The 20059-nt window shown below is 34.3% G+C and overlaps 1 protein-coding gene across 1 annotated transcript in view; it reads left to right on the top strand.

Annotated features, from left to right (window-relative positions):
- Positions 1-20059, top strand: part of LOC126891654 (protein eva-1 homolog C) — an 81242-nt gene that overhangs the window by 26368 nt on the left and 34815 nt on the right. The window contains exons 2-3 of the mRNA XM_050660880.1: positions 2375-2595; positions 19607-19745. Of these exons, the coding sequence (XP_050516837.1) occupies positions 2375-2595; positions 19607-19745 (360 nt within the window). The remainder of the gene's footprint in view (positions 1-2374; positions 2596-19606; positions 19746-20059) is intronic.

Here is a 20059-nt window from a genome sequence, read left to right on the forward strand (position 1 = left end):
TCATGAAAAGCGATTTCCTAGTGCAACCCCTGTAGCCAAAAAAAAATAAATAAAATGGGGGTTGAATTTTTTTTTGTTTTTTGCTTTTTGATCCATATGGGCATATGCTTCATCAATAGTGCTTTTCAAAAATATATATGGTTATTGCAACATCCCTGTGGAAACCACCCCTACCTTGAAAATATACTGCAGAAACTACCCCTATCCCTTGGAGAGCATGTTTTTACGATTTTCTCATTACCTATGCATTCTGTTTAAACAAAACTTCAAGGTTAAAGACCACTATTTGCTATAAAAATTAGGTCCTATTCATTTTTTTTTCGTATACGCAACCGTTACGGCACAGTGGCGCCGTAAACCTCATATATGCTTGGTCGGGCTCCAGTTTTTGTTTTTTTTTTCGTCATCTGTTCGTTTTATTGATAAAGTACTTATGTAAAATAAAACAACACAGTGTAACCTACAAATTATGACCTATCCACATTTTACAATCTTTGCGCCCCAAAGCCACAGTGGTGGCCCAAAATCAATTTTTGCATATTTTCGCCACCTGCACGCATTTTATTGCATTAATGCGACCTTAATAGCACAATATTTACCATTAGGTTGTCGCTAAGCAGTGGCGGATCCAGAGAGGGGTGATGGGGGTGATCACCTGCCCCCCCCTCAAACCAAGTGATATTATATTCAAATATTATAAAAATATTCATTTATTTTGATAGAAATTTAGTAGAAATACTTATATTATATTATTATTTTTATAAGAATGGCGTACTTTTTATGCTTAAGCGACAGTGGCACATCCAGCATCGTTAAGAGGGGGGTGCCAATTGGCTGAATTTCTATAAAAATAAATGAATATTTTTATAATCTTTGAATATAATATAACTTGGTTTGAGAGGGGGGGAGGTGATCACCCCCTTCACCCCTTCCTGGATCCGCCACTATTTAGCGACCACTTAAGGGTAAATATTGTGCTATAAAGATAGCATTAATGCAATAAAATGCGTGTAGGTGGCGAAAATACGCAAAAATTGAATTTGGGCCACCACTGTGGCTTTGGGGCGCAAAGATTGTAAAATGTGCATAGGTCATAATTGTAGGTTACACTGTGTGTTGTTTTATTTTACATATGTACTTTATTAATAAAACGAACAGATGACGAAAAAAAAAACAAAAACTGGAGCCCGCCAAAGCATATTATGAGGTTTACGGCGCCGCTGTTCCGTACCGGTTGCTTATACGAAAAAAATGAATGGGCCTAATTTTTAGAGGAAATAGTGGTCTTTAACCTTGTATAAGTTTTGTTTAAAAAGAATGCATAGGTAATGAGAAAATCGTAAAAACATGCTCGCCAAGGGATAGGGGTAATTTCTGCAGTATATTTTCAAGGATAGGGGTGGTTTCCGCAGGGATGTTGCAATAACCATATATATTTTTGAAAAGCCCTATTGATGAAGCATATGCTCATATGGATCAAAAAGAAAATAAAAAAAAATTTTCAACCCCCCAATTTATTTTTTTTTTTTTTTTTTTGGCTACAGGGGTTGCACTAGGAAATCGCTTTTGGTGTCCGTGCGTGGGTAATAATAACGTGCACAAGATGATATATGAAGCATATTAATAAAGGGCATTGTGTGTGAAGGATTCCAAGAAAATCACTTTATTTATTAATTATTCTTTTTTTTTTTGGTGGTTCCGGGGAAAAAATGGTGTTGCATTATACAAATTTGTAAATAGCACCAGAACATGGGTAATCGCTGAAAGTCTTTTTACTCTAGCATAAACGGTTCAGATGGTATAAAAAGGCATTTTTTAACATGTAACTAACACCCTGTAATTAAAAAAAGGGCAATTACCCTTAAGTGAAACCTATACCAAAAAATCAATCAATTATTTGTGAATCATTGCCGCAGGATTTCTTCTTAATTTTCGTTACAGTTAGGGAAAAATATACTTTTTTTAAAAACATCTTTTTTAAAAATTTGTCAACTTTGGGGCGCCACCCTTGCTAAACGGTGGATGATAGACAGATGCTGTCGGGAAATAAATCGTAGAGAATATAGTCCTCTTCATATTTCTATAAAAGAATTTTTTTGTAAAAGGTACAGGAAGGGCTACGTTCTGCCAAAACCACAAATTACCCCCTTTAAAGGGGTGAAAAGGGGGGTTCCGGGGCGAAATTTTTTCAGAAAATGTTAGTCATATAATAAGGGCCCCTTGATATACCAGAAAAAAAATAAAACCGGACTTGTGTCCATTTTGCAAGGTTCAACCTTTGTTTCCTACACTACTAATATAAAAAACTATTAAATAAATGTACACAAAATCATCCGAAGGTCAGTTTTTAATATCTTCTTCTTTTTACTTCCAGCTTTACTCTCTGGAACATTGAGGACATATCAACAAGCCGGATGCGATGATGAAGTGGTAGTCTTGAACTGCCCAACTGGAACAAGCATATCCATAGAAGTCGCCCAGTATGGAAAACCAGCACCAGAAGAATCACTTTGCAAGCTAAGATCAACGTCTTCGACTATTTCAAGGTCGTCCTACAACTACAATTCTTCGTGTTTATGGCCAAACGCAATCCAGGTCAGTAGATAATTTCTTGTTTTCCGCCTCCTCCTAAGTGCTTTTTCTATTGAAGTTGGCGATCAATATGGCAAATTTCTCTTTGTTCTGGGCTTGATGAATTAAGTCATTCCCTGTTGTGTGGGTCCAATCTCTGATGTTTCGGAGCCAGGATTTTTTTCTTTCTTCATATACCCCTTTTAACTTCGATGTCGCCTTCTAGTATTACCTGGAGCTGCTCAAATTCTCTATGGCGCATCATGTGTCCTAGATATGACGTCTTTCTAATTTTGATTGTATTGACCAGATGACGACGTGTGTTTATTATTTCGAGTACCTACTTCTTCATTTGTAGTTCTGCTGGTTCAGCTTATTATTAGCATTCGGCGGTACATCCACATTTCGAATGAATTCAGTTTGTTGACGTCATACTGTTTTAATGTACACGTCTCACAGCCATATCGATGGCCTAGAAGCAATACCTCGTAAGTACCAAAAATCCAAAATCTCGCTTTTGGTGCCGCAGTACTGATATAAACCTTTTCTACCAATCACCAAAAGTATAAAGGTGCAAAGCAATGAATATCGTACTTTTGATCGTGTGGCAATAGCTCGCCCAAAATATTTTTCTTGCAATAAATACCTCGTATGTGTTTATTTTGCTATGGTAGTTAATGGCGTTTATAACGTAAAAATTTATTTTTCAAGGTTATATTATAAAGCTTACCAATCTGCTGATCAATAGAAAAGGTTTATATCAGTATTGCGGCGCCAAAAGCGTGATATTTGAATTTTTTGGTACTTACATGGTATTGCTTTTAGGCAATCGACACGAAGTTTTTTGCTAAAAATCACACATTTTGACAGATGCACTTACGTGTTATTACTTCTAGGCCATCGATATAGTAACGGAGACCACACATAATGCTTTAGTGTTCTCAATCTTATTGTGACTGATAGCTTGGGGTTACAGAGCATTTTACAAATGTTCATAAAACCAGACCTTGCTATTTCAATGCGTGTTCTAATTTTTTTGGAGTGGTCTAGCTGACTAGTTAGCTCTCTGCCCAGGCATATGAAGCTTTGGAAACTCTGAAGGGTGATACCATTTATTTGTATGTTGGATATAATTTGTTCATGGGGGTTCTTGTGGAAAACCATGATTTTAGTTTTGGAACGGTTAATGTCCAGCCCAGCCTGTGACTTTATTGGAATATGTTGATCAACAATTTTAGTTGGTCTTCTCTTTCCGCTAATACCACGGTATCATCGGCATGTCTTACATGTTTCTTGTTTTAGTTGATTATTATAATTGACCTAATTATTTGCACAAATGTCATGGTTTCTGGCAGAAATTATAAAAATTTGCTTTCCAATATCTCAAAATATTTTTCTTAAATTAATTATTAGACTATTTGACTGAAAACCAATGATGTTTCAGTATATATACTAGTGATGACTGATGGCATAGTCAGTTCATGGCCTCTTTTAGAATGTTCACATTTTTCTTTGTTATATGAGCAATATTTTTACTCCTTGACCACTTTTGAAGGGGGGGGGGTATAATACATATATAATTATTTTTAAAAGTAACTTACTGTCCCGACTTATCCTGACTTCCAGGCACTTTTTGTTTCTGCAGTATTGGCAGTCGTTCCTGGTTTCTACGTTTATAATACACGTTGTGATATTTATGCATCTGTAGTGATCGTTTTGTTTGAGAGACCTCTTGAACAAGGCTTTGCACGCTTGACAGGCCCACACTCCGTAGTTTCCGCTCACGCACATGTCTCCACATACGAAGCAGCAGACGTAGGAGGGTGTGGCTGAAACAAAAATGTAAAGTTAATTTTATCCAAATTTAACACATTAGTTTTCCAAATTATACCTTAAAGAAGCAGCCTATAGCTATTTTTTATCCCTCTAGGTCAGCGTTTCCCAACCGGTGGGTCGCGACCCACTAGTGGGTCGCGGGCAGATTTCAGGTGGGTCGCGATGTGGCTCTTACAGTAGCTGAATAACGTACATATACATCATCATGTACATGTATATCATCATGGGTGAGGGATGGGTCGCGAATATGAAAAAACATCATAAGGTGGGTCGCCAGACATAAAAGGTTGGGAACCACTGCTCTAGGTGATACCAGGTCTAAAATATGCCCCTCGAAAGATAAAAAAAAATAGCCTTTTTTACCCTACACTTAAAGAGGTATATCATTGAGCCCAGTGGAATGATTTTAGCGTAGAAGACCTTATTTTCCTTGTTATAATGACAACTTTTTGATGAAATAATTTTCAAAACCGCGGAGGATACGTTTTATTTTATAGGTTAAGAAGAACGAAAAGAAAACTTATAATTTTACAATTTTCAACTACTTATCAAAATTGAACTAAACGAGCAAAAAAAATATAGAAACTAGTAAATTACATTTTTTTAACAAAGTAAGTTATCAATCGAAGTAGCACAGAAAACGATAATAAATATCGTTCCCATACCACCAGATTGACAACAGGTGGAATACTTTCTTTGGTTACAACCTCCCGAGATTTTCAAAATTTATAAATCAAACAGGATGCCTAGGAAATTAAGATGAGAAAATTTTAAATAATTCACAACTTATCTGCTCAACGTGGTAAGATCTCCAAGAAAGATTCCTTAATACTCAAACAAAAGAGTAAATGAATTAAAAATGTATAAACATTCTCAATTTCTTTGCAACACGAAAATTTGCAACACGAAAATGCAGCAGCTGCATAATGCTATGGTCAAATCTGAGAGTGCAGGAAGAGTATATACCGGTTTCGGGGGTTGTTTCCCCCTCATCAGTAGTCCCATATCCTCTTCTCTCAGATTCTTCCACGTACCACACTTTGGGCCCTTCCGAATTGCAAAGAAAGAAATGTTACGGATGAACTAGGGCCATCTACCGAAAAACAAAGTAAGTTATTAATCGAAGTAGCACAGAAAACGACAATAAATATCGTCTCCGTACCACCAGATTGACAACGAAAACAAAACTTATAAAATTTTATGGTTTTCAAGTAATTGTCAAAATTTAACTAAACCAGGAATAAAAATATAGAAACTGGCAACTGAATGTTTTTTTTATTTATTTAAATTTATGTGTCTCGGAAGCAATGGCCATTGACACAAACAATATTGGTTATACAATAATTAATTACAATAAGGACTTAAAACTAAATATTATAACAGTTATTTTCTAAATCTTAAATAACATTAGGTAAAAATTATGAAGAAACAAAAATTGGATATACAATCATTGGATAGACGTATAACTAATTATAAAATTGCTTCGGTCTTCTTGGGATATTGCAGACGTTGTTTAGTCATAGTAGCAGTTGCATATGAACTAGTAAGATTACTGGAAGAATTGGATCCAGACATGGTATTGCTAACAGTGGGGGAACATTGATTTAAATTGTTACTCATGTAGTCAAAAGTAACTTGAATTTGTTTATATTAACGCTTTGGATGACTGGAAATAAGTGATAACCTTGGATACATCACTGCAATACTGGTTGCCTAACCGTTGGCGTCCGTTGGGACAGGATAGCAACAGTGAACAACTATTGACAGTTTGACACTGTATGTGTTTAAGTTGGAAGATTATTAAGTAAAACATCTCTTACTGACCGAAGTTACAGCTTGTTCTTGATGATTAACACGTAACACAATTGTTATTAGTCACTATTTGAGCGAAAACTAATTTTACCACCAATTTCGGCACCAATTTACAGATCGATACATACACGTTCTGACGTTAGTTTGACAGTCCGAAAGGGTTTTTAAATGCCTTTCAAATGAGCATTTGTAAAATCCGTTTATAGTATTTTCGAAGATAAAGCTATTTGAAATTAGCCAGTTTTTCGAAAATCTCTTTAAAGTCCTAAATCCTAAACTGATAGGTAGTACTTTTTCCTGACAATCTCAAATTGCCTAAAAATTCAGGTGATATAGTTCTATATGTATACAACAATCTTTACTTATTGTATTTCTTGACCCCAGGCCTTTGACAATTATTTTTGACGGCCTAAAAATGGAGCTTGTTGCTTTATAAGTTAGCCAACTACGTTATGTTTAATGATATCTTGCATTTGTTTGATTATTCTGCAGAATTATAACTCAACGAATTATTAAAATAGATAACAAAACCTAAATTATAAGCGTTTAAGTAAGCCTTTAGGTGATCGAGAATCAAAACTATGTCAGTTTTATTTAATTTTAACTTAAATCTGACGTATTTTATTCATGAATTCGTTATTTAACCCTCCGGTGGCGACCTTATTATGGCGACCAGTTACGCCTAGTTTATCGCTTTATGTATATTATATTGCCCGCAGTACTAGGATCGTACTGGCATTAGTTGACAAAGGATAAAAAAATGCAAAAAAAAATGTATAAACATTCTCAATTTCTTTGCAACACGAAAATGCAGCAGCTGCATAATACTATGGCAAAATCTGAGAATACAGGAGGAGTCTATACCGGTTTCGGGGGTTGTTTCCCCCTCATCAGTAGTCCCATATCCTCTTCTCTCAGATTCTTCCACGTACCACACTTTGGGCCCTTCCGAATTGCAAAGAAAGAAATGTTACGGATGAACTAGGGCCATCTACCGAAAAACAAAGTAAGTTATTAATCGAAGTAGCACAGAACACGACAATAAATATCGTTCCCATACCACCAGATTGACAACAGGTGGAATATTTTCTTTGGTTACAACTTCCCGACATTTTCAAAAATTATAAATCATACAGGGTGCCGAGGAAATTAAGATGAGAGAATTTTAAATAATTCACAACTCATCTGCTCAGCGTGGTAAGATCTCCAACAAGAAAGATTCCTTAATACTCAAACAAAAAAGTAAATGAATTAAAAATGTATAAACGTTCTCAATTTCTTTGCAACACGAAAATGCAACAGCTGCATAATACTATGGTCAAATCTGAGAGTGCAGGAAGAGTCTATACCGGTTTCGGGGGTTGTTTCCCCCCTCATCAGTAGTCCAATATCCCAGTGTGGTACGTGGAAGAATCTGAGAGAAGAGGATATGGGACTACTGATGAGGGGGAAACAACCCCCGAAACCGGAACAATAACCCCCGAAACCGGTATAGACTCTTCCTGCACTCTCAGATTTGACCATAGTATTATGCAGCTGCTGCATTTTCGTGTTGCAAAGAAATTGAGAACGTTTATACATTTTTAATTCATTTACTCTTTTGTTTGAGTATTAAGGAATCTTTCTTGTTGGAGATCTTACCACGCTGAGCAGATGAGTTGTGAATTATTTAAAATTCTCTCATCTTAATTTCCTCGGCATCCTGTATGATTTATAAATTTTGAAAATCTCAGGAGGTGTAACCAAAGAAAGTATTCCACCTGTTGTCAATCTGGTGGTACGGAGACGATATTTATTGTCGTTTTCTGTGCTACTTCGATTAATAACTTACTTTGTTTTTCGGTAGATGGCCCTAGTTCATCCGTAACATTTCTTTCTTTGCAATTCGAAAGGGCCCAAAGTGTGGTACGTGGAAGAATCTGAGAGAAGAGGATATGGGACTACTGATGAGGGGGAAACAACCCCCGAAACCGGTATAGACTCTTCCTGTACTCTCAGATTTTACCATAGTATTACACAGCTGCTGCATTTTCGTGTTGCAAAGAAATTGAGAATGTTTATACATTTTTTTTTGCATTTTTTTATCCTTTGTCAACTAATGCCAGTACGATCCTAGTACCGCGGGCAATATAATATACATAAAGCGATAAACTAGGCGTAACTGATCGCCATAATAAGGTCGCCACCGGAGGGTTAAATAACGAATTCATGAATAAAATACGTCAGATTTAAGTTAAAATTAAATAAAACTGACATAGTTTTGATTCTCGATCACCTAAAGGCTTACTTAAACGCTTATAATTTAGGTTTTGTTATCTATTTTAATAATTCGTTGCGTTATAATTCTGCAGAATACTCAAACAAATGCAAGATATCATTAAACATAACGTAGTTGGCTAACTTATGAAGCAACAAGCTCCATTTTTAGGCCATCAAAAATAATTGTCAAAGGCCTGGGGTCAAGAAATACAATAAGTAAAGATTTTTGTATACATATAGAACTACATCACCTGAATTTTTAGGCAATTTGAGATTGTCAGGAAAAAGTACTACCTATCAGTTTAGGATTTAGGACTTTAAAGAGATTTTCGAAAAACTGGCTAATTTCAAATAGCTTTATCTTCGAAAATACTATAAACGGATTTTACAAATGCTCATTTGAAAGGCATTTAAAAACCCTTTCGGACTGTCAAACTAACGTCAGAACGTGTATGTATCGATCTGTAAATTGGTGCCGAAATTGGTGGTAAAATTAGTTTTCGCTCAAATAGTGACTAATAACAATTGTGTTACGTGTTAATCATCAAGAACAAGCTGTAACTTTGGTCAGTAAGAGATGTTTTACTTAATAATCTTCCAACTTAAACACATACAGTGTCAAACTGTCAATAGTTTTTCACTGTTGCTATCCTGTCCCAACGGACGCCAACGGTTAGGCAACCAGTATTGCAGTGATGTATCCAAGGTTATCACTTATTTCCAGACATCCAAAGCGTTAATATAAACAAATTCAAGTTACTTTTGACTACATGAGTAACAATTTAAATCAATGTTCCCCCACTGTTAGCAATACCATGTCTGGATCCAATTCTTCCAGTAATCTTACTAGTTCGTATGCAACTGCTACTATGACTAAACAACGTCTGAAATATCCCAAGAAGACCGAAGCAATTTTATAATTAGTTGTACGTCTATCCAATGATTGTATATCCAATTTTTGTTTCTTCATAATTTTTACCTAATGTTATTTAAGATTTAGAAATTAACTGTTATAATATTTAGTTTTAAGTCCTTATTGTAATTAATTATTGTATAACCAATATTGTTTGTGTCAATGGCCATTGCTTCCGAGACACATAAATTAAAATAAATAAAAAAAAACATTCATTTGCCAGTTTCTATATTTTTATTCCTGGTTTAGTTAAATTTTGACAATTACTTGAAAACCATAAAATTTTATAAGTTTTGTTTTCGTTCTTCTAAGCTCCTTTTCACATACTATATAAGAATTTGAACGTACGGTCGTTAGAATGCACGACGACATTCCAGTGGTGGCTCAAGCAATCCCATGGTAACTTTCACATTACACGGCGGTTGGAACGTTCGGTAAAAGTTACCATGGGATTGCTTGAGCCACCACTGAAATATCGTCGTGCGTTCTAGCGATCGCACGTTTAAAATTTTTAAACTCTATAGAATAAAACGTATCTTTTTCGGTTTTTCAAATTATATTTGAGGGGTCCGGCAGTAAAAAATGGTAAGGGGCAGTAAAGAAGTTTTGAGTTTTGAACTGTTGAATTTTGAAAAAAATATTCTTATGTTTTTTATTAAAAAATATAAGAATATGAAGCATGTTAAAACTAGCTGAATATATTGTTAATGTTAATACGTAGGCAAAATATGGAAAACCAAATATTTTTTTATAATGATTAATTAGAAAAGTATGAAAATATGAACTACAACTTAACCTTTAACTACACGCGCTGGCGTATTCTGTACGCCAGATATAAGAATTCCACTGCAAATATATTTAAAAAATTAATTTTTGACCTTGTTTATCTCTCTAACCTATCACTGGAATGTGCTTTACAATTTAGTTTTAGTTTCGTTATAATCGGCGTTCTGGGAAGATCGTAATTTACTGTTTATTATTTGTCGTTTCCGGTGGTGGACAATATACGCCACGATTATATTAAGATAAGTAGTAATATAAGTACACATTTCAATTGTTTTTTAGTCATTATGGCACAAAATATATTTTTCTTTATAAACAATACTTTTCCTTCTCTAAAAAATCACATTTCAAAAATTTTTTTATTAGTAATTTTATTTATCGTGGAATCCAGTTATTCCATGATTCCAGTTATAAATCCCAATAGTCTTACTGAGAAGGAACTTCAAGTATTCACTGATGCCGAATAAGGTTTATAACAAACCACTAAATGTATTTTTTCAAAAAAAAAAATAAACAAATGCCCTGTTTTTAAGTGTATTTTCTTGTGGCATATAAAGTACGCCACGCGAGTAGTTATGTTATAACTAGATGCGCGGGTAGTTAAAGGTTAACATTGTTTACCTAAAATATTTGAAATAGTTTAACGTAACGTGTTAAGTGGTGTTGACTTAACATAATTTGGTAGGTACTAGGAATTAATTTTAAATTTAGATACCATTTGTGGTAAACAGCTGGAATTAATTCCCAAAATGAATTTACAACTTTCAGGTTTTCTAAAACGTTTAAATAAAAATAATAATCTAGCGCTGGAGAGAATTTATTTTCATGTTTGCAAGTAAAAAATGTTAAGTTTTTATGCAAAGTGAACGTGGATGTAAACAATGTTAAGTACATCTCTTACCAGTTTTTACTTGCGAACATTTATTCTAAGAATATAAAGAAATTGTCTTCTTTATAGAAACTTGACCAAGATAGAAACTTTATAGAAACTTGACCTTCACTAATTACTTGAAATTCAGTATCTTTATCTGAGTTGCAATCAACGTAGCTCTCAGAATTGTCACTGTTAACAGCAAAAAAGCCATTTAGATTTGAACAGCTTGCATTATTATGGACACATAACATTATTTTCATGCTTATGCATGTCCCTTACCAAATTTTAAGAAATTAATCTGGCTCCATCTATTATTAGGAGGATAAACTAAGTAAAATTTTCTGCTTTGCCATGTCCCTTGCCATCTTTTACATACTATTTGGCGAAAAATCAAAATTTGTCCCTTACCATTGTTTACTACCGAGCCCTTCATTTCATCAAAAAGTTAATATTATGGCAAGAAAAATGAGGGCTCGTGCGCTCATTTTTCGGTTCGCTGGTGTCTGAGATAATACTCTTTAAAAATATATGGTAAAAAGGATTTATACATATTGTTGTGATCTTGATTATTGATATGAGATAATAATTTTATATGTCATTTAATTTAATCAATGCTTTAATAATAATCTAATTAATTTACCAGATCACATATCAATATGTTTTCAATCTCAGGGTTTTTTTATAAAATTAATTACTTACATACGTGGCTTCTAAGTATTTCTTAATGGTTCCTAATCGGGATAGGAAGGAAAAGAGTAAAATAATAACACATATGGGTTACAATTGTAATCAAAATATTGTTTATTTTATTTAAATGGCAATCACTGCTTAATATTTGCTATATCTTATTATTCTTAAACATAACATTTATACATGGGAATCTTATTTTCTTTTGATTTCCAATTGAAAGTTTTTATTAACATTTAACTATTATGATTTATCAGCAACAATTCTATTTAAGTTTGATGAAGCTTTTCTGATATTATTGATTATGTTTTTTCAATTTTAAATGTGGTATTTACTACGAAAAACCCATACATTCATGTCCAAACAAATGAGACTGACCTTTTTCTGGTGCACTGAGAATGTCTTCACACAAGACCCGTTTCCGGCTATCCTTGGCTGCAATCAAAACCTCGTCCTGGCTTCCAGTAATGTTCTCCTCCGAAACTAGCTCGTATAGCTCTCGTTTCCTGCTTCTGTCGTGATGCTGTGTTCTACCTTTTTCGAAACTGCAATCAGCTACCGGGAACTCTTGGCTCAAGGAGGTTCTTTTACTCTCAACTTGGCCTACCTCTCGTTCTACGATAGATACTCCACACTCACGGAACTACACCGGCTTTCTCACTCTCCGTACACTACCGTCTACGACTCGACTTCACTTCTCGACAGTTCAAAACATTCTGCTCTCTATTTGTCATTCATTCCCCTACTTTCTAAATATCCCTTCCAGATTCACAAATCAAAATTCCACCACCAACTCTCATTCGCAGTATTCCTCAAAACCAATTTTTAAACTTTCTAAATATGCTTAATGGATTTCAAAGAAAATAGTTAATTCCCATTCTAAAATTACTTTCTACTATATACAAATTTTAATGACCTATTCTCTATTTCCACTTAGTCTTATTTAGCATCGGCTAATGATGATAACGAACGACCTTCCGCGAACAACGATAATGACCTATTAACGATTTCACTTGAGTCTTATTTAATCACTTCTTAAAATTAAATATAACAATTTGTTGTATACAGGTTGTTTTAAATTTATATGCCCGTGGTTGAGAAAATTGAAAATATTTTATATTAAAGTGAATTTTGTTTATAATTATCAAATTTTAATTTTTATATCAAATAGAAATATAACAAATCCCCGCCTTGTATTCGATAAAATTTATCTGCATTTTTAAATAAATTTTCTCGAGGCAAAAACCAACTCCCTGTATATTTTCTTACTTTAATCTATGTCTTATACCCTAACTTACTATCTACTTCATGTAATTCTGTCTTTTATTCGTGATATTTGTATACATCGTGAATATTATAAATTCCTCGGATCTTTTCCGAGTTCCTGTGTCTCAACTCATAACTATTTATCCCATTTTCATTATTCACGATGTACGGGCCTTCGAAAACAGGCATCAACTTTGCGCAAATGCCGCCAGGAAGATTTGATACTCGTAATGCCCTCACGAGTACTTTTTCACCCTTTTGGAAAGTCACTGGTCTTCTTTTTCTATTTTGTTCCTGTCTTTGGATATATTTTTCGTTGCTTCGCCGTAATCTTCTCTGTACGGTTTCAATCACCTGTTGATATTCTTTTGGCTCTTGGTCTTCCCATGGCCTTATCGGCATTACACCCTTCATGATGTATTCTGGGGTCTCCTTTGTTACTGTGCTCGGAATTGTATTTAGATACCTTTCTATTTCCGCCATTTTCCTGTCCCAGTGGCGATGTTGACCATCTGTTGCAATGCGAAGAAATTTCGTCACTTCCTGTATGAATCGTTCCGAAGGATTACTCTGTGGATGCCTGATGCTGACAAAATTTGTCTCTATTCCTCGTTCTCGAAGTTGTCCTTTGAAACGATCATTTCGGAAATACGTTGCATTGTCCAGTAGGATCTTTTTTGGTGTTCCTACTATGGCTATAAAATTGTCGATTTTTCTTAATATTTCCTCCCCCTTTGTGGTGCGGCAACTATATAATTTTACGTATTTTGAAAACACATCCACCATTACCAGAATATGTTTGTTCCTTTTAGTGGTCATAATTAGATCGCTTAACATATCTATGGCTACAATGTCTAGTTTGTTTCGGGCTTCAATATTTTTGGCAACATTTTCGTTTTTGAAATTCCGACTCTTATATTTTTGACATACATCGCACTTCTGGGTAATTTCCTTTGCTATGCGGTAATCCTGTCGGCTGATGTAATTTTCCCTAAAAACGAGCCAAACTTTTCTGCTACCGATATGCCCATTGTCCTCATGTAATTTCTTTATTATCTTTTCGGCCAATGTCTGTGTCACTAAATATAGTTCCTCTCCGTCTATTCTCTTAAAATATATGTCATTTTCTACTTCCGCTCTTCTTTTCTCTCTTTCCTCTAGGTCTTCTTGGTTTGTCCTTATCTCATTTAACGAATATATCCCTTCTTCTTGTATTAATCTATTTAGTCCCACCTGTAGAGTAATTGTTTCCTTTTTTCCCGTGTCCTCATCCCGTGTTAGAGCGTCGGCTATTATGTTGTCTTTTCCTTTTATATATCGGAACTCAAAATCATACTCCTGTAATAATAGAATGCCTCTATGTATTCTATTATTTACTAATCTATTCTTCATGATATGTACTAAAGCTGCATGGTCTGTTTCGATTGTGAATTTTGCTCCCAATAAGTAAAACCTCAATTTGTTTACGCAATATAGTACACTGGCAAACTCCAATTCTGTAACACTATATTTTCTCTCATGTGTTTTAGTCACTCGCGATATAAAAGATATCGGCACTTCTTGGTCGTTTTGTATTTGAGACAGAACTCCTGCAAATTTTTGTATGGACGCATCAGTTCGGAGTATAAAAGGTAAATTGTAAATGGGGTGGTATATTTTCGTTCCTTTTGCGAATTCTCGTTTTAATGTTTCGAAAGCTTCCTCCTGTTCTTCTTTCCAATTCCATTTTATTCCTTTTTTAAGCAACTTTATCAGAGGGATTTCCTTTTGGCTCAAATCGGGAATCAGTTTTTTAAAATAATTAATCGTGCCAAGAAAACCTCTCAATGTTTTCAAATTCGTTGGTCTTGGGTATTCATCTATGAGCTTGACTCTGTCTTCGGATAATCTTACTGTTTTGGTGTCCAATTGAAAACCCAAATAAATGACTTCTTTTTGAAAAAATTGACATTTTTCAATGTTTAATTTCAATCCCGCTGTGTCCAATTCTTGCAGAATTATTTCTATGTGTTTCAGATGACTCTGAGTATCTTGTGAAAAAATTAATAAATCATCGATATAATGAACTATGAAATCTTCGTGGCGATTCAAAATGGTATGTAGAGCTCGGACGAGTGCAGCACAAGCACTCTGCAATCCAAACGGCACTACCTTAAACCGGTAGACAATACCATCAATAGAAAAAGCGGTGTAGTTTCTACACTTTTCAGCCAACGGTATCAACCAAAAACTGTGTTTTAAGTCAATTTTCGAAAATATGTGTGACCCGGTGATTCTTCCAAAAATGGCCTCGATGTTTAGAGGTGATTCATATTGTGATACAGTGTGCTGGTTGATATTCCTGGCATCTAAACATAATCTCAATTCTCCACTGCTTTTCTTTACTATCACAATCGGGTTAATATACGGTGAATCACATCTTTCGATGATTTGATCTTCCAACATTTTATTTATTTCTTCTTTCACCTCTTGTCGATACTTGCATGGAATCGGGTAAGTCTTTGATCGAAAATTTCCCAAGTTTTTCACCTCAAATGAATGTTCGTACTTTTTAGCCACTCTGTTTTCCTCATTGATCAAATTTTCGTAGTTTCTTAACATCAACCGCAATTCTTTTTCTTTCCCTTCTCCACATATCAATTTTCTGTCTTTTTTCTCAGATTCTTCACACATGTTTACCGTGCATTCTGCATCCTCGTTTGCATATACCTCCTCTTCAAATACCACTGTTTCAATCATATTCTTTTCACTTTCATTTTTTAGCTTTATTTCTTCTTCTCCTGAGCCCGTCTCTTCTTTTGAGGAATCCCAGGTTTCCTTTGTTTCTGATACTCTCAAATTTTCTTCTTCTGGGCTCAACTCTTCTTTTGAGGAGCCACAGGTTTCATTTTCTTTTATCTTTTTCTGACCTTTTCTCCTTTTTCTTCTTTGTCCTTGCTTCGCTGCCAAATTCATTTCCACTGTTTGTTCTTTACCTGATTCGTCCGTATTTTGTTTCTCATGTTCCTTGTCCTGTTCTTTTTCTTTTTCTTCTGTTAGTTTCATCGTATTATTTTTAAAATCTATCACTACATGTTTTTCTGCCAATTCGTCCACTCCTACTATCATGTCATGTGACATGTTTGGCATTATTACACATTGTAGTGCATACATATTCTTGCCCAGTCGTACCATTACTCGTATGCCTTCATTTATAGTTGCCAATGTCCGTTTGTTTGCGCCCACTAAATTTACCCTAGGTATTTTATAAATTAAATTTGTTAAGTTAACTTCTTCTATTAGTTTTCTGTTGACCAATGTTATTTCAGATCCAGTGTCTATCATAATTTTAATTGGTTTCTCGTTGATAAATCCATCCACAAATTTTAAATTAATTCCATTTTTCTTTTCGTTGTTTCCTGCCAATTTAATAAACTCCTTGGGGTGACAAAAGATTCCTGTTTGATTTTTGGTTTTTAGTGAGCGCCGTCGTGAAAAGACGCCGGTTGCTCATCGTTGTTTATATTTTCGTCATAATGTCTCTCTCCGTCATATTCATCTGTCTGGGTATTATTTACTTCTCTTCTATTTTCTCTTGGTCTGTCGGATCTGTTTCGGTTTTCTCGATATCCCTGTTCATTTTGTCTACCATTATTTCTGTTTTCTTGATTTGAGCGTGTGGTGTTTCTATTCTGGTATTCTCGATTTCTGTCCTCATTCCATTGCCTATTTCTTTGTTCATAATTTCCTCTTCCGTTGTCTCTATTTTCGTTTTCCCTTCTGGGATTAAAATCTCGTCTTGTATAGTCCCTCCTATTTTGATTTCTATCTCTGTAATCTTGTGTTTCTCGGGGCCTGTAATCTTCTCGCGACCTTCTTGATTTTCTTTCTCTTAGACGTGATTCTCTTATTTGTAGGAATTGGCATAAACTATCTATGTCTTTGTAATTTTGCAATGTGATATGGTCTTCCAGCGTTTCCTCGAAATGTCTTGCAATCAGTTCGACTAATTGTTCCGATGAGTAATTATATTGTAAATGTTTTGCATTATTGTAAATTTGCAAAGCATATGTCCTTTCTGATACACCCATCCTATCATTGTATTTCCCATTTTGCAATTCCTTGTTAATTTCCAATTGTTGGACTTTTCCCCAGAAATAATTCAAAAATTTTTGTTCAAATTGTTGCCAATTGCCGAATTCTTCTTCTATACTATCGAACCATAGGCTTGCTTCATATTTGAGATGGTTTCTGATAGTTTCTTTTGCTGTTTCGAAATTTCCGATGTGCTGTATTTTCTTTTTCAGGCTATTTATGAACGGCACTGGGTGTAATCTTCTTACGTCCCCGCCAAACCTTATCTTCACGTCATCTGTGCTATGTATAACCATTTCTCTTCTTTCTCCGACATTTTGTTGAGTATTGATTTCCGCAATATTTCTTTCCACTTCTTCTATGTCTGCTTTAATAGCGTTTTGAAACTTGTTTTCCAAACTTTCCATTTCTTTTTTCTGGCAATTCGTTATCTCCTTTATTTTATTTTGGATTTTCATTTCTTGTTCTTTCATCTCGTTTTTCATTGTTGTCAAACATCCTTTTACTTCCTTTTCATACTTTCCTATGCGTTCCTCCATTTTCTTGTTGTTCTCTTCTATTGCTTGTTTTGTTTCCTTCTGATTTTCTTGCATTATTCTTTTTGTTTCATCTATTGCTTGTTTTGTTTCCTCCTGATTTTTATCCATTGTCCTTTTTGCTTCATCCATTGCTTGTTTTGTTTCTCTTTGATTGTCATCCAGCTTTTGTGACTGGAGTTGCATCAGTTGTAATAGTTTATCTATTCCTGATAATTCTTGCTGTTCTGATGCCATGATTGTCGTGTCTAAAATATCTTCTTGGTCTGAATGTTCTTTTTGTTTTTTGTTGTCCTTGCTTTGGCTTCTTGTCACAGACATTTGTTTTCAAGAAGTATTATCCCCGCCAAATATGAAATTTTACTAGTATGTTACCAAGACGACTTTTTTTTACCCAAATATTATCAATTGTCAATAAATATATCAAATGTAAATATCGTAAAAATAAAATATTAAATCAGTTATGTAAAATTTGTACCTAAAGAGATCTAAAATTTTATGTTATCAAATGTAAGTATCTCACTTTTTACCACAGGCATATAAATTTTCAAATACCAGCTTTACTCTTTCTATCCTTCAAATTTGCCACTAGAAATACTTTCAAAATGCTTTCCACGTTGGACGACAGTTGTTGTGATCTTGATTATTGATATGAGATAATAATTTTATATGTCATTTAATTTAATCAATGCTTTAATAATAATCTAATTAATTTACCAGATCACATATCAATGTGTTTTCAATCTCAGGGTTTTTTTATAAAATTAATTACTTACATACGTGGCTTCTAAGTATTTCTTAATGGTTCCTAATCGGGATAGGAAGGAAAAGAGTAAAATAATAACACATATGGGTTACAATTGTAATCAAAATATTGTTTATTTTATTTAAATGGCAATCACTGCTTAATATTTGCTATATCTTATTATTCTTAAACATAACATTTATACATGGGAATCTTATTTTCTTTTGATTTCCAATTGAAAGTTTTTATTAACATTTAACTATTATGATTTATCAGCAACAATTCTATTTAAGTTTGATGAAGCTTTTCTGATATTATTGATTATGTTTTTTCAATTTTAAATGTGGTATTTACTACGAAAAACCCATACATTCATGTCCAAACAAATGAGACTGACCTTTTTCTGGTGCACTGAGAATGTCTTCACACAAGACCCGTTTCCGGCTATCCTTGGCTGCAATCAAAACCTCGTCCTGGCTTCCAGTAATGTTCTCCTCCGAAACTAGCTCGTATAGCTCTCGTTTTCTGCTTCTGTCGTGATGCTGTGTTCTACCTTTTTCGAAACTGCAATCAGCTACCGGGAACTCTTGGCTCAAGGAGGTTCTTTTACTCTCAACTTGGCCTACCTCTCGTTCTACGATAGATACTCCACACTCACGGAACTACACCGGCTTTCTCACTCTCCGTACACTACCGTCTACGACTCGACTTCACTTCTCGACAGTTCAAAACATTCTGCTCTCTATTTGTCATTCATTCCCCTACTTTCTAAATATCCCTTCCAGATTCACAAATCAAAATTCCACCACCAACTCTCATTCGCAGTATTCCTCAAAACCAATTTTTAAACTTTCTAAATATGCTTAATGGATTTCAAAGAAAATAGTTAATTCCCATTCTAAAATTACTTTCTACTATATACAAATTTTAATGACCTATTCTCTATTTCCACTTAGTCTTATTTAGCATCGGCTAATGATGATAACGAACGACCTTCCGCGAACAACGATAATGACCTATTAACGATTTCACTTGAGTCTTATTTAATCACTTCTTAAAATTAAATATAACAATTTGTTGTATACAGGTTGTTTTAAATTTATATGCCCGTGGTTGAGAAAATTGAAAATATTTTATATTAAAGTGAATTTTGTTTATAATTATCAAATTTTAATTTTTATATCAAATAGAAATATAACAATATATATTTCGTGAGTTTTAAAAGTAACTGATCTACTGACAGTATATAGTATTCGCTGTTGCAGACTGTCGTGGAGGCCTGCCAGAAGAAACGCCAATGCAAATTTCAGACCAGCCCGAAGACTTTTGGAGGCGATCCATGTCCAGAAGTACGAAAATATGTAGAAGTAGCATACAAATGTAGACCATGTAAGTAATATTTAATCTTTATGATATACTAGTACCGGTTCTATTGTTTGAGGTGTAAAATTATATAAACAAGGAATCATTTCCTAAAACCGGGGCCGCATATGAAATGCCTCCCGAAATAGGATTTCTTACCTGTCGCTAAAATGGTCACATACGAATTCTCCCAAGCTTTAAATAAATTACATGCTTCTAATCTTCATGTGAAGGTGAGACGTTGCCGCATCTTCGTCCCTTGGTAAATTTTTTGCAAAATTGGTATTTTGTTATTTAATTAATTTTATGTTCAACCTTTATGTATTAAACATTATTGACAC

Source organism: Diabrotica virgifera, chromosome 9 (assembly GCF_917563875.1).
Source record: "Diabrotica virgifera virgifera chromosome 9, PGI_DIABVI_V3a".
Lineage (NCBI taxonomy): Eukaryota > Metazoa > Arthropoda > Insecta > Coleoptera > Chrysomelidae > Diabrotica > Diabrotica virgifera.